We start from the raw sequence: 12951 nt of genomic DNA, 5'->3' as shown, positions 1-12951 counted from the left end.
TCTCTCTGATAGCCTTCTGAAGTGGCATCCCTGCTTCAGAATGGATTTTAGATCTGCTGTACTTTATGCCGTCATAATTTATGCCCGGCTTGCATTATGTCATCATCTTGGCATAGTATGGCAACCTAAATGTGATATCTTCCTCTACAGCAGACCTTGAAATCAGTTTTGACACTTTGGCTACAGATGGCTGAATCTGTTTCTAGTTTTTGTTACTTTCACATATTTTTGCCCATAATTAATTTTTTTAATTATATACTTATTCCTGCATTTTCTCTCAAAATGTCTGTAGGAATATATATTTTTTCTTACAAATATTTGAATCTGTGTTTATTTTCTGGTAACATATTTAAACATGTATTTTTATGCCCTTATACTTCAGAAAATTGTGCCGTAATGTTTGGAGAAGTGTGAAATACTTAAATCCAGGAACTAATTGAAAGGTGTTGATTAAGTTTTCAAATGTTGAAATTTGCAAAGACTGAATTACACAAATACAGTGGTACCTCTGGTTACGTCTGCTTCATGTTATGTTCAGGGTTACTTCCAAATACGCCACTCACACATGCGCAGAAGCGTGTGCTTCTACCGAGCCGTGCATGTGCAGACGTGCTGCTGCGGGTTGTGCTCTTTTCATGTTGCAAACGGGCCTGTGGAACGGATCCCATTCGCAACCAGAGGTACCACTGTACTCCTGAATTAAGGAGTAACTAAGTGTTAGCAACTAGATCTGTGACAGCTTAATTTGAGTTGGCTTCTAGCCAGAGAACAGGAAGTGTCTCTGTGGCCTTGCATTTTGCCTCAATCAGTATTTTACATCCAATATGTGAGAAGGACAAGGTTCCATCATTTTCAATTTCCATTGTTCAGAACTCCTTATATCCTTTTTTAATCATTTTAATTATGTATTTACAAGCAGTGGATTGTTGCTCATATTTTTCAGATTAAGAACCATGCTTTTCTTTCTCAGACATGAATGAGTGCTACAAATGTGAAGATGAAAACTATCCAAGCAAAAATAAGACTATATGTATTCCTAAGCATACAACCTTCTTGTCCTTTGAAGAACCTCTGGGCCTCAGCTTAGCCTGTTCTGCTCTTTCCTTTGCTTTCATTGCAGCACTGGTATTAGAAATATTTGTGAAGCACAGGGACACTCCCATTGTGAAAGCCAACAACCGGGACCTCACCTACGCTCTGCTCATCTCCCTCTTGCTTTGCTTCCTTTCTGCATTACTGTTCATCGGATATCCTGACAAGGTGACATGTCTCCTCCGACAAACTGCTTTTGGCATCATCTTCTCAGTGGCTGTTTCTTGTGTGCTGGCAAAAACCATCACTGTGGTTCTGGCTTTCATGGCCACAAAACCAGGATCCCGGATGAGGAAGTGGGTGGGGAAGGGACTGGCAATCACTATTGTCCTTTCCTGCTCCCTTATCCAAGCACTCATCTGCACTGTATGGCTGGTGATCTCTCCTCCATTCCCTAATCTTGACATGAAGTCAGTGGCTGAAGAAATTGTACTGGAGTGCAATGAGGGGACGGTGACCTTCTTTTACTGTGTCTTGGGCTACATGGGCGTCCTAGCGTTTATCAGTTTCACTGTGGCTTTCCTTGCCCGGAAATTACCTGACAGTTTCAACGAAGCCAAGTTCATCACTTTCAGCATGTTCGTCTTTTGCAGTGTTTGGTTATCCTTTGTTCCTTCCTACATGAGCACAAAGGGGAAATACATGGTGGCTGTAGAGATCTTCTCTATCTTAGCCTCCAGTGGTGGGTTGTTGGGTTGCATCTTTTGCCCAAAATGTTACATTATTTTGCTGAGGCCTGAGCTGAACAATAGGGAACACCTATTAAGAAGAAAATGATGAAGAAATCAAAGGTCTGTGTCATTGGCTATAATATCTAGTTCAGAGATTTGTATGTATCCTGGAAAAGAAGCACCCAGAAACCTCCTCAATCTCCCATATTCAGCTACAGTGGTGCCTCGCAAGACGAAAAGAATCCGTTCTATGATTCTCTTCGTCTAGCGGTTTTTTCATCTTGCGAAGCAAGCCCATTGAAGGATTAGCGGATTAGCGGCTTTTAGTGGCTTTTAGCGGCTTATCTGCTGATCGGATCAGCTGATAAGCGGCTTAGCGGCTTGGATAATAATTTGGATTTACCTTCAATTATCTCTATCTGAAATTTGGATTTCTTTTCGTTCATCCCTACTTTTTTATCATCTATCCATACTGCATTTATTTGATGGAATTGTAGCCAGCCAGTTAATTTATCTTTCACCTCCTCATACGTTCTCATCTTCAATCCACTTTCTGATCTTATCAGTAGGTCTTCATATGTTAGCCTTTCTCCCTCCATATTTTTTATTATTATTATTAGAATGTCCATTGGCAATAACCACCAGGGTGTTTTCCATTCTAGGGGTTTTTTATTCCTCTCCCACACTTCGTATAGGGGCCCTCTTATAATATGATTTGAAAATCCTTTATGTACCTTTTCTTTATTTTGCCATAAATAGGCATGCCAGCTGAACCTATTGTCGAACACCTCTAGGTCCAGCAAATTGGTATTTTCCAGATTAATCCAATCTTTAATTTTTACCCTGTCTAATCCAATATTATTTTTCTTCAAGAGCTGCGTTAATATACATCCTGCCCCACTCTAAAGGAGGTTTTTAAAGATAAGACTGTGGAAATCCTTTAAAAACTGAACATAAAAACAGTCACAATATATATATAAGCACTGAGTACTAAAAGGTTTATGAAGGACATCTTCTGTCTCTCCCCCCCCTTGCTTTCTTCAATTCTTTAAATATGACAGATAATCTGGGTAAAAATGTTTTGCAAAGACATCCACACCACGGAAGACTCAGGACACCACTTTAAGTTTGGGGAAAGGTTGTATTCATTATAAATAACATTAAAGAAACCTTATTATAACAGTTTGCCCTTAGCAGCCAAGATAAACAAATACCATGACCACATCAAAGAAAGGGAAAGTGCTAAATAAATTCCCAGCCAATTTAAAGCGAAATAAATTTGTCAAACACTCAAAACGTAGTTATTTGAGATTGAAATCATTTTGGGTTGGGCTGGATTCCTCTGGTTTTTAGTCCAATAATGATCTCTACGTCTTGGCACCTTGCTCCAAAAGCAGATAAAAATAAAAAGAGAAGAAACAAAAGATAAAGCTGGAGAATTGCACAAGGAAGGAAGGGAGAATGGTAAGATTTTTAGGGTTGCCTCACCACCCCCACAATGCCAGATGGCTTCATTCTTGCTGTTGCTTGTTTTAATCTTCAGGTTGGTTGCCTCTCTGTAGTCCGAGTCTGGATAAATGCTTCCGTCTTTCACTGTAGATGCAGAAGGTCAGGAGATTCCAATGAACTCCACATTTACACCTTCATGCATGGTAATAGGATCCCTCTTGGAGAGCTTTGGGGTCACATTATGATACATTTAATGAAACAAAATTCTTATACAGGGATCTGCTACCTTCAAATATTACTCTTTCTAATGGTATGCAATCATTCATTGTACATATATAGCTCATAGTCCGCTATTTCATGTTCTTGTTGTTTTATATTCTACCATTCAATATTACATCATTTTATATATTGTTATGAATTTGGGCTGGGACAGGGGAAAGTAAGCTGTATGTCAGATCCTTCTAACCCCTGGATTCAGCAAGTGTTAAAATATAAGCTAGGCTACATTTCTGTGTTGAGGTGATTGCTTGGGTGATAAGCCATTAGGAGAACAAGGGAAAGGCGGCTATATGTGAGACACAAAATGGTTGGGGCCCTTCCCTCAATTGGTTGGAAGGTGAAACAGTGTTGAAAGTTTGCACTAATTCAACCTAGAAATAAAGCAGCAAGCTGGAGAAAGAGTCAGAAAGCAATGTTTGAATGTCTGTTTGAATCCAAGGCTACTGCTAAGGGAGGGGAGCTAAAGACTTTAGGGGTGTTAATGCTGTGAACCACCACCACCTCACCCCACATCATAGGCTCAGGACATATATAATGTGTAAATATGCCATATATCCTAAAAATGCCAAACTTTCTGCTGTGCCTTATTCCAAAAGGAAACACAAAGCCTGGCCGAGCGCCTCAAGACCCAGGAATCTAACACCACTTAGAGACTGCGGTGCTGGGCAAGAATCAGTATGTCTGCCCTTAAATTATATTCCTACCTGTAAAGCACACAGAAAGGGAAAGGGGAAAATAATAATGTATTTGTGGCACAACTGTTTAAATTTTGACAAAGAAAAAAGTGACAAAAGGAGAGAAGGGACGGGAGATACAAGAATAACAAGAGGTAAAATTGAGCAGTGCCAACGAATTAAAAATTTGTTCCATGTTGGAGAAGACATTATTCATGCTTCATTTTATTTACTCCAGCACAAAAGCTGGTGCCTTTCTCCCATCTATTGGCAAGACAAGTTGACCAACTAATGTGATTGCTCTTCTTTCTGTGAACTTTGAATGCAATGTAAGTAGTGTAAGGCCCCCCCCACTCCATTGGTTTCTTCTTTCCAGGTCAGAATTTCAAGAGGCCAGTGTTATGATCAAACATTTTCATTTCCTCCCGCTGTTGGGTTGTGTTTCCAGATTTTTTTTTCCTTCTTGTTCAAAATATTATGCAGCAAAAAGGAAATAAAAACTGTAAAGAAAGATACACAAGTGACTATCTTCCCTTTAATTATCAAAAGAACTGTAATTAATGTTCCCTCTTGTCAAACCACCTGATGGATTTGCACAGTACACTTTTGAAGCTAATGAGAAAGTCTGTGAAAGGTACCATAATTGAATCTTTCAAAGTCTGGTGCCCTTGGACTGTTTTGGATCACAACCCTAACACCTGCAGCCTGTTTTGAATGCCGTGAAATATAGTTCAAAATATCTGAAGGATATAAGGTTGGAGAACCTGATAAAAATATATTACCTCCAGCTATCACAGCTGGACTTAGGAATCAGAAACCAGCAAGGATCCATCAGTGTCATCACTATTCCCCACCCACCCTGTTTTCACACTCTGGGTTTCAGAAATATGATCAGACTAAAAGGACAACTACTTCAGTCTTAAAAGCTGTAAGAGTATTAGGGTTATCTTAGTGCATAGGGGGAAAATATGCCTAGGATGGTGGCATTATTGGTTTTCTTGCTGGTTACACTTCCTAATGCAATATGCAAACCTCTCATGGTTAAATGCCACATCCAAGATCCACACACTCCACTTCATCAGTATCATCGGGAAGGAGACCTCATCATTGGTGGCATAGCCTCTCACAGCATCATCCTCTCTACTTCAATAGCCTTCACCGGAAAACCCCCACCAACATTGAGGGAAGAGCTACAGTAAGACCTGGATAATTTCTCTTCTGCATTTTGATTCCTTCTTTGGACAATGGAGCGATCAGTTTTAGAAGAAGAGTGGCTAAACTGTGGCCTTCAGTGGTTGTTGCACTCCATTAGTTCTATCAATAATAATGGACATAGTAGTACAACAACATCTGGAGGGCCACTGTTCTCCACCCTTGACCTAGAGGCAAAACTACTGTTTGGGTCGAAAGAGATGTGATGTGGGAGAAATGTGGTCAGGAGGATCTCCACTAGTTTTTCTTTAAAAATGTTTCCACGTTCCCCACTGAATTAAACATTCAGATATCATATAAAGATATGTAATATTGTTGTGGAAATAACTGCATCAATTTTGCCTCAGGGCCCCAAGATAAAGAAATAAGGGAAGAACTTCTACACAGATTATGAAGCCTGCATTAAAAATGTACATCAGGGACATTTTAAAATCTGTGATCCCTCCCATAGAATTTCCCCCCTGTATTCCTTTTCTACCATTGTAGGCAAGGAGGAGGATCACTTGTAGTGATAACTGCTCAAGAGTTTCCTCACATGCAAAAAAACTTACATAATGGCAGTAATAAATAATACTAAGGAGGAAGATGCAGAAATTAGTTGTGATAAATTTAGAAAGTGTTACATGGCCTTGTGATAGAAAATGAAACTTTCTTTTTAGAGTGGTGCCTAAGAATTACCAGCACATCCTGGCTTTAGAATTTGCAGTGAAGGAGATCAACGAAAACCCTCAGCTCTTACCCAATGTCACTTTAGGCTTCCACATCTATGACAGCTATTTCAATGCCAAATTGACCTCTCATGCCACAATGTTACTCATATCCACACTGGAAACATTTGTCCCCAACTACATCTGTGATTTCAAGAAAAACATGATAGCCATTATTGGGGGACTGGACTCCCAAACTTCTCTTCATGTGGCAACAATCTTGGATATCTATAAGGTTCCGCAGGTGAGATATGTATCTTTCTGACATGTCATGGAAACTAGGCACATCCTGATAGATTTGTATAATAAAATGTGCACATTTCAAATAATGAGGTCAGCCTTGCTAATGACAGATCCAAGCAACAGGTAAAGTATTGAAAACACTTAAGTTATTGCTTCAGATGTCCCTTTGGACCTAGCCAATGCCTGATATATGATAACAGCTGAGTGGCAGGTGAGTGTTGCTTGGTTAAACAAAAATAGCATGGGCAGCCCAAATAGTGAGGGTATGGAAGGCCCAATTGGAAATTGTTCCAATGTTGCCAGAAATACATAAATCTAATATTTAAAAGTTATTGTTGCTTCTGTCTCTTTCTCCTCCAACCACAACTATGTTTAGCTCATATATGGCCCTGCTCCAGTGATGAATGATAAAACCCCAGGCCTTTTCTTCTACCAGATGGTGCCCAAGGAAGACCACCAGTATAGTGGGATCCTGTCTTTGCTTCTGCATTTTAGGTGGATATGGATTGGGATTTTTACTTTCTATGATGAGAATGCAGAAAGATTTGTGCAAACTGTGGTTCCACTTTTTTCCCAGAGTGGCATTTGTTTTGCCTTCATCGAAAGAAATCACAAATTTACTTATATTACAGAAATTTACGATATGTTGAAAATAGGTGCAAAAATACATGACAAAATAAATGATAGCAAAGCCAATGTAGTTTTGGTTTATGGACCATCATATACTCTGGCACGTTTTAGATGGTTGCCTTACTTATCAGAACTGGAACAAAGTTCAAATAAACCAAAAGGTAAAGTGTGGATCATGACAGCCCAGGTGGAGCTCAATTCTTTTGTCTATCAACGGACTTGGGATACAGAAATACTCCATGGGGTTCTCTCATTCACAACACACTCAAATGAGCCACCAGGATTTCATCAATTTGTCGAGAGCAAAAAGCCTTCCAGCCCAAACGGTGATGGCTTCATTTTGGACTTCTGGCAACAGGCATTTGGCTGTGTATTTCCAAATCGAGTGGTTGGCAGTGTGAAGGGGGATATTTGCACTGGGCAAGAGAAGCTGGAGAATCTTCCTGGTCCTTTCTTTGAAATGAGCATGACCAGCCACAGCTACAACATCTATAATGCTATCTATGCTGTGGCCCATGCTTTACATGCCATGTCTACATCCCGAGGCAAACACAGACCAGTAATGATCAGGGGAGGAATGAAGCTTCACAAAAAACCGCTGTGGCAGGTACTGAGCTGCACACCCTTCCTCAAAGAGGTTCAAAAGCCTTTCATTTTATCCCTTTGGTAATAGTCATTTTCCTATGGAACCACAGCAGGGGTCAGCAATGTGGGTGCAGCAATGGTCTTGAAATCTTCCCCAGGTGCCCCCAAAGGTAATTCTTCAATTCACTGCCCTTTGGCCATGATATAGTTGCTTTATCTCTCTTGAAATGCACATAGTGACAAATGGGAACTTCTCTACATGCTTTTCTAGGTTCATATTCAGCCTACTGGATTGCCCTGCCTATTGACATTAGACAGACATCTTCACTGTATTCATTTAGGCACCTGCTTCAAACATTTTTCCTCAGGCAAACCTGACCAGTTACTGGGTTTTTACATTATTTAATCTTTTCATTTTACCGCTAATTTGTATTATTTTAAATCTTTTAAATTTCTTCTTTTAAGCTAATTGAATTTAAAGTAGAAATAATGAAAGAGAACAAAAGAAAATGAATTCTATCCAAGCATGACATAGCCATCTTCCATACTTTGCTTTTATCATCATTCCTTCTTCAACCTGTTGCTTCAACTATTCATACCAACCTCTTCAATGAGCATGGGGCTGATTCCCCATTGACCTCTAAAGTTGGAGTATCTATTCTTTCTATGCAGCTCCATCATTTTCTGAGGGGTATCTCATTTAACAACAGCGCTGGGGATAAGATTTCCTTGGACCAGAATGGGGAGATACTAGCTGGATTTGATATTACCAATTGGATTGTTTCCTCCAACCAATCCTTTCGGAGAGTGAAGGTTGGAGGGGTGGATTCCCTGGCTCCTCCACAGCAAGCGTTGACCATCAATGAGGGAGCCATAAAATGGCACCTTTGGTTTAACCAGGTAGGATGCGAACATCACCCATTTGTTAATGCGAACACTTTAACATAACATACAAAGATAATTTCATTGTACATTGTTCAGTCTTTATAAAATTGGATTATAGTTGGCACAAGCTTTGAATTAATGTTATAAGCTAAATGCATAGCCTCCTTACTCATTTCCTGTTACACTGAAATAAATATATTGAATGACACCTTGAAGAAGTGAATTCTAAAAAGATTTTGATGATGTTGAATATATTGTTATGTGTTTGCATGATCGGTCTGGATGAAACCCAGGTTTCCCTTCCGATCCTTGGAACCTTCATCAGTGAGGGGAGAACGCACAAAGGGAAGCTTGCTGAACTAGTTTAAATAAAGCCATATATACTAAAGACTCTGTGGTCTCCACTAACCTTCATTAAAAGGAAATCAAACCCCTGGGTAAACCACCACATATTTTCTCACTTCTGAAGACAGGTGTGGCATATAACAATACAATCTGAATTTGCACCCAATGGGCCAACCTAGATAGTACCTGAAATACTTGTGATATTAACTTTTACATAAGCCACATAACAGAAGCCCAATCCCTATAACCTTTGGTTGTTATATTCCTAGACAGAACTAAAGAACAAAGCAAGGTCTTTGGTGTTTAAAATATTCTGTACAATATCAACAAGGAAATCCTTACCCATTTCTGTACCTTGGTAACCCCCTCGCAGTTACTAAGAATCATTTTCCATGGCATCTGAATGCTCCCCCTTTGATACAGATATTAAGCCCACAATTGAATAGCTCAGTGGAGCGTTAACTGCCATCACTTACTGGATATAGAGCAGTGGCTCTCTATTGTGGCTTTGCTAAAAGACCCAAGGCAAGGATGTAGGATTATATAATGCAGATTGCACAAAAACACATTGGGTCAAACCACATGGGCTGACGGTTGAAACAGAATATTTTGTTTAATTAGCAAGATATTTTTAAAAATAGAATTCTATTAAGATAAACAATAAAGGGTTGCTTCTAGCTCCCATATTCTTTAATCATGTAGTTGAATTGTTCCTTTTTCAGAATTCATAAATAAAAATTATTTTAAAAAGTAAAGCATTAGTCATGTTTCAACCACTCTGACCTTTGTCAGCCAATGAAAGTGTCTCATTCTTGAGAAGCCTGAATAAATGGCATCAGTGATTTTCACCAAAATTAGAAAACAGACCTATGGCTTGCAGGTATAAATATTTCAGTAAAAAAGGGTACATATGCCATTTTTCAGCACTTTCTAAACTGTGGCTCCTTTTACAAAAATCATATAAAGCTTTGACACATTGTAGACTCAAGAAGGCAGTTTATGCAGGCCATGATTCAAGATTTTAGAATAGCAAGTGTACAGGTGAAACTCAGAAAATTAGAATATTGTGGAAAAGTTCATACCGATTAGGTATGAACACTTCTTTCTGCCACAGTGACATTAAGGGGTTGTGGTGGTGTTGCTTAATGCAAAGTAAGCCTCAGCGGTATACAGGTAAAACTCGGAAAATTGTGGAAAAGTTCATTTATTTCAGTAATTCAATGGGAAATGTCAGAAAATGAGTCCAAATGGAACTGAAACAACCTATTAAATGAATTGCTGAAATGAATGTTGTTGTTCTTCTCTGAATCTGTTTTAAGAAAGAGCTTCACCTCTCCTTTTAGTTTTTCTTTGAGTCCACTTATTATATATATATATTTATTTGTGTAATAGACACAGCCTGACTCTGTATGTAGTGAGAGCTGCCACGCTGGTTTTTGTAGGAAGGTGAAGGAGGGGGAAGCATTTTGCTGCTACAATTGCATCCCATGTCCAGAAGGAAAGATTTCAGACAAAGAGGGTAAGAAATTTACTGCATATATTTATAGCTTGTCGCCTCTAATCAAGAACATGCATTGAAAGCCATACATTCACCAAGGTTCCTTTTTACAGCTTATAAAATATTGAGAAATCTAGCTGAAGAGGGACCTAATGAAAGTATGTGTGGGGGGGATAATTTGTGATGGTGGATGTTCAATGCTATTAATAAGAAAGAATCCTATAGTAAGCTCAATGAGGTTGAAGGGAATTAGTGTACAGTGGATTTTCAGATGAGCCAGGTGGTTTCTGTAACAGCTGGAAATATGTTATTATACCTCCCTTATGCAGGCTGAGCTGAGTGATATGCTTCTTAAACTGGTGTAAGCATTGAAAGGGGAATATTACAGCGGTGAAACGGGAGGGGGGTGTACTTAGGATACATGAAGCCCATGATTCAGCTTGGTCACATGATCTGGAAACACAGTCTAAATTAAGTCAATGAAAAGGGTGGTGTAACCCTATTTTTAAAAGCTTGTTTTCTCTCCTACAGACTTTAGCTAGCTCAGCCAGTGGCATCCCTGCTTCAGAATGCATTTTGGATCTGGTGTACTTTATGCCGGCTTATTTTATGCTTGGCTTCAATTGCGCCATCATCTTGGCACAGTATTGCTCCATAATTGTGGTGTTTTCTTCTACAGCAGTCCTTGAAATCTGTTTTGATACTTTGGCTAGAGATGGTTGGATCTGTTTCTAATCCTTGTTACTTTCACAAATTTTAGCCCATAATTCATTTATTTATTATAAACTTAATCCTGCAATTTTTCTCAAAATATTTTTAGATAGATAGATAGATGATACATGATAGATAGATAGATAACACAAGTAATATTGGAATGTGCATTTACTTTCTGGTAACCTATTTAACTATGTATTTAGATACCCTTAAACTTCAGAGAATTGTGTCATAATGTCTGAAAAACCAAAATGCAGAAAACAGTTGAAAGGTATTGATTAGGTCATCTAATGTAGAAATTTGCAAAGTCTGAAATACACATTCACTACTTAATAAAGGAGTAAGTAAATGTGAGCAACCAGAACAGTGACAGGTTAATTTGAATTGGCTTCTAGCCAGAGAACGTGAAGTGTCTCTGTGGCCTTGCATTTTGACCCAATCAGAATTTTACATCCAATAGGTGAGAAGAGCATGGTTCCATCATTTTGAATCTCCATTGTTCAGAACTCCTTGTATGCTTTTTAAATCATCTTAATTACGTATTTACAAGTAGTGGCATGTTGGTCATATTTTTCAGATTAAGAACCATGCTTTTCTTTCTCAGACATGAATGACTGCTATGAATGTGAAGATGAAAAGTATCCAAACAAAGATAAGAATATATGTATTCCCAAGCGTGCAACTTTCTTGTCCTTTGAAGAACCTCTGGGCCTCAGCTTAGCCTGTTCTGCTCTTTCCTTTGCTTTCATTACAGCACTGGTACTAGAAATATTTGTGAAGCACAGGGACACTCCCGTTGTGAAAGCCAACAACCGGGACCTCACCTACGCTCTGCTCATCTCCCTCTTGCTTTGCTTCCTTTCTGCATTACTGTTCATCGGATATCCTGACAAGGTGACGTGTCTCCTCCAACAAACTGCTTTTGGCATCATCTTCTCAGTGGCTGTTTCTTGTGTGCTGGCAAAAACCATCACTGTGGTTCTGGCTTTCATGGCCACAAAACCAGGATCCAGGATGAGGAAATGGGTGGGGAAAGGACTGGCAAACTCTATTGTTTTCTCCTGCTCCCTTATCCAAGCACTCATTTGCACTGTATGGCTGGTGATCTCTCCTCCATTCCCTAATGCTGACATGAAGTCAGTGGCTGAAGAAATTGTACTGGAGTGCAATGAGGGGACAGTGACCTTCTTTTACTGTGTCTTGGGCTACATGGGCTTCCTTGCTATGGTCAGTTTCACTGTGGCTTTCCTTGCCCGGAAATTACCTGACAGTTTCAACGAAGCCAAGTTCATCACTTTCAGCATGTTGGTCTTTTGCAGTGTTTGGTTATCCTTTGTTCCTTCCTACATGAGCACAAAGGGGAAATACATGGTGGCTGTGGAGATCTTCTCTATCTTAGCCTCCAGTGCTGGCTTGGTGGGTTGCATCTTTTCCCCAAAATGTTACATTATTTTGCTGAGGCCTGAGCTGAACAATAGGGATCACCTAATAAGAAGAAAATGCTAAAGAAATCAAAATATATGTCACTGTAATATCTAAAAGAGCAATTTGTATTTATCCCTGAAAAGAAGCACCCAGAATCCTTTTCAGGCTACCACCCCATAGGATTGAACCCAAATTTTTAAAACACCAATTAAATATTAGCCCTGCTGCCAAATTGTTCTCAGGATGGATGCAAAGGAAAGGCAGTTGTTCCCTCAGCCAGCGCAATCCTGGGCCCCAGATTTCACCCCCAGATAAGGTAGGCTGTGCAGATGCCCACTGAGCATATATATTGCCTGAAAATCTCCACTACCTGAACTGTTTCAAAGCACTGAGTCCCCAGCAAGTCCAGATCTACTTTATATTTTCCTCTGCTCACTGTGAACTCTGCATTTGTTGTTCTTAGGCCTCGTCACTGTACTTTTCTACTCTCATGCTCTTCCCCGCAACTAATTTGCACTAGAGATGAACACTTTTACACTGTC

General features: G+C 39.5%; 1 protein-coding gene across 1 annotated transcript in view; it reads left to right on the top strand.

Moving 5' to 3' along the window:
* The window catches only part of LOC309516476 (vomeronasal type-2 receptor 26-like), a gene marked incomplete at both ends in the record, with an annotated part of 18559 nt that extends 6069 nt beyond the window's left edge, over positions 1 to 12490 (top strand). The window contains 4 exons of the mRNA XM_082195242.1: positions 6704 to 7564; positions 8215 to 8442; positions 10165 to 10291; positions 11589 to 12490. Of these exons, the coding sequence (XP_082051368.1) occupies positions 6704 to 7564; positions 8215 to 8442; positions 10165 to 10291; positions 11589 to 12490 (2118 nt within the window). The remainder of the gene's footprint in view (positions 1 to 6703; positions 7565 to 8214; positions 8443 to 10164; positions 10292 to 11588) is intronic.
* Between the last annotated feature and the right edge of the window lie 461 nt (positions 12491 to 12951).

Source organism: Podarcis vaucheri (genome assembly GCF_965113315.1).
Source record: "Podarcis vaucheri genome assembly, chromosome: 13".
NCBI classification, from domain to species: domain Eukaryota; kingdom Metazoa; phylum Chordata; class Lepidosauria; order Squamata; family Lacertidae; genus Podarcis; species Podarcis vaucheri.
The sequence above is the reverse complement of the archived record's forward strand: the minus strand, read 5'-3'. Positions and strand labels throughout refer to the sequence as shown.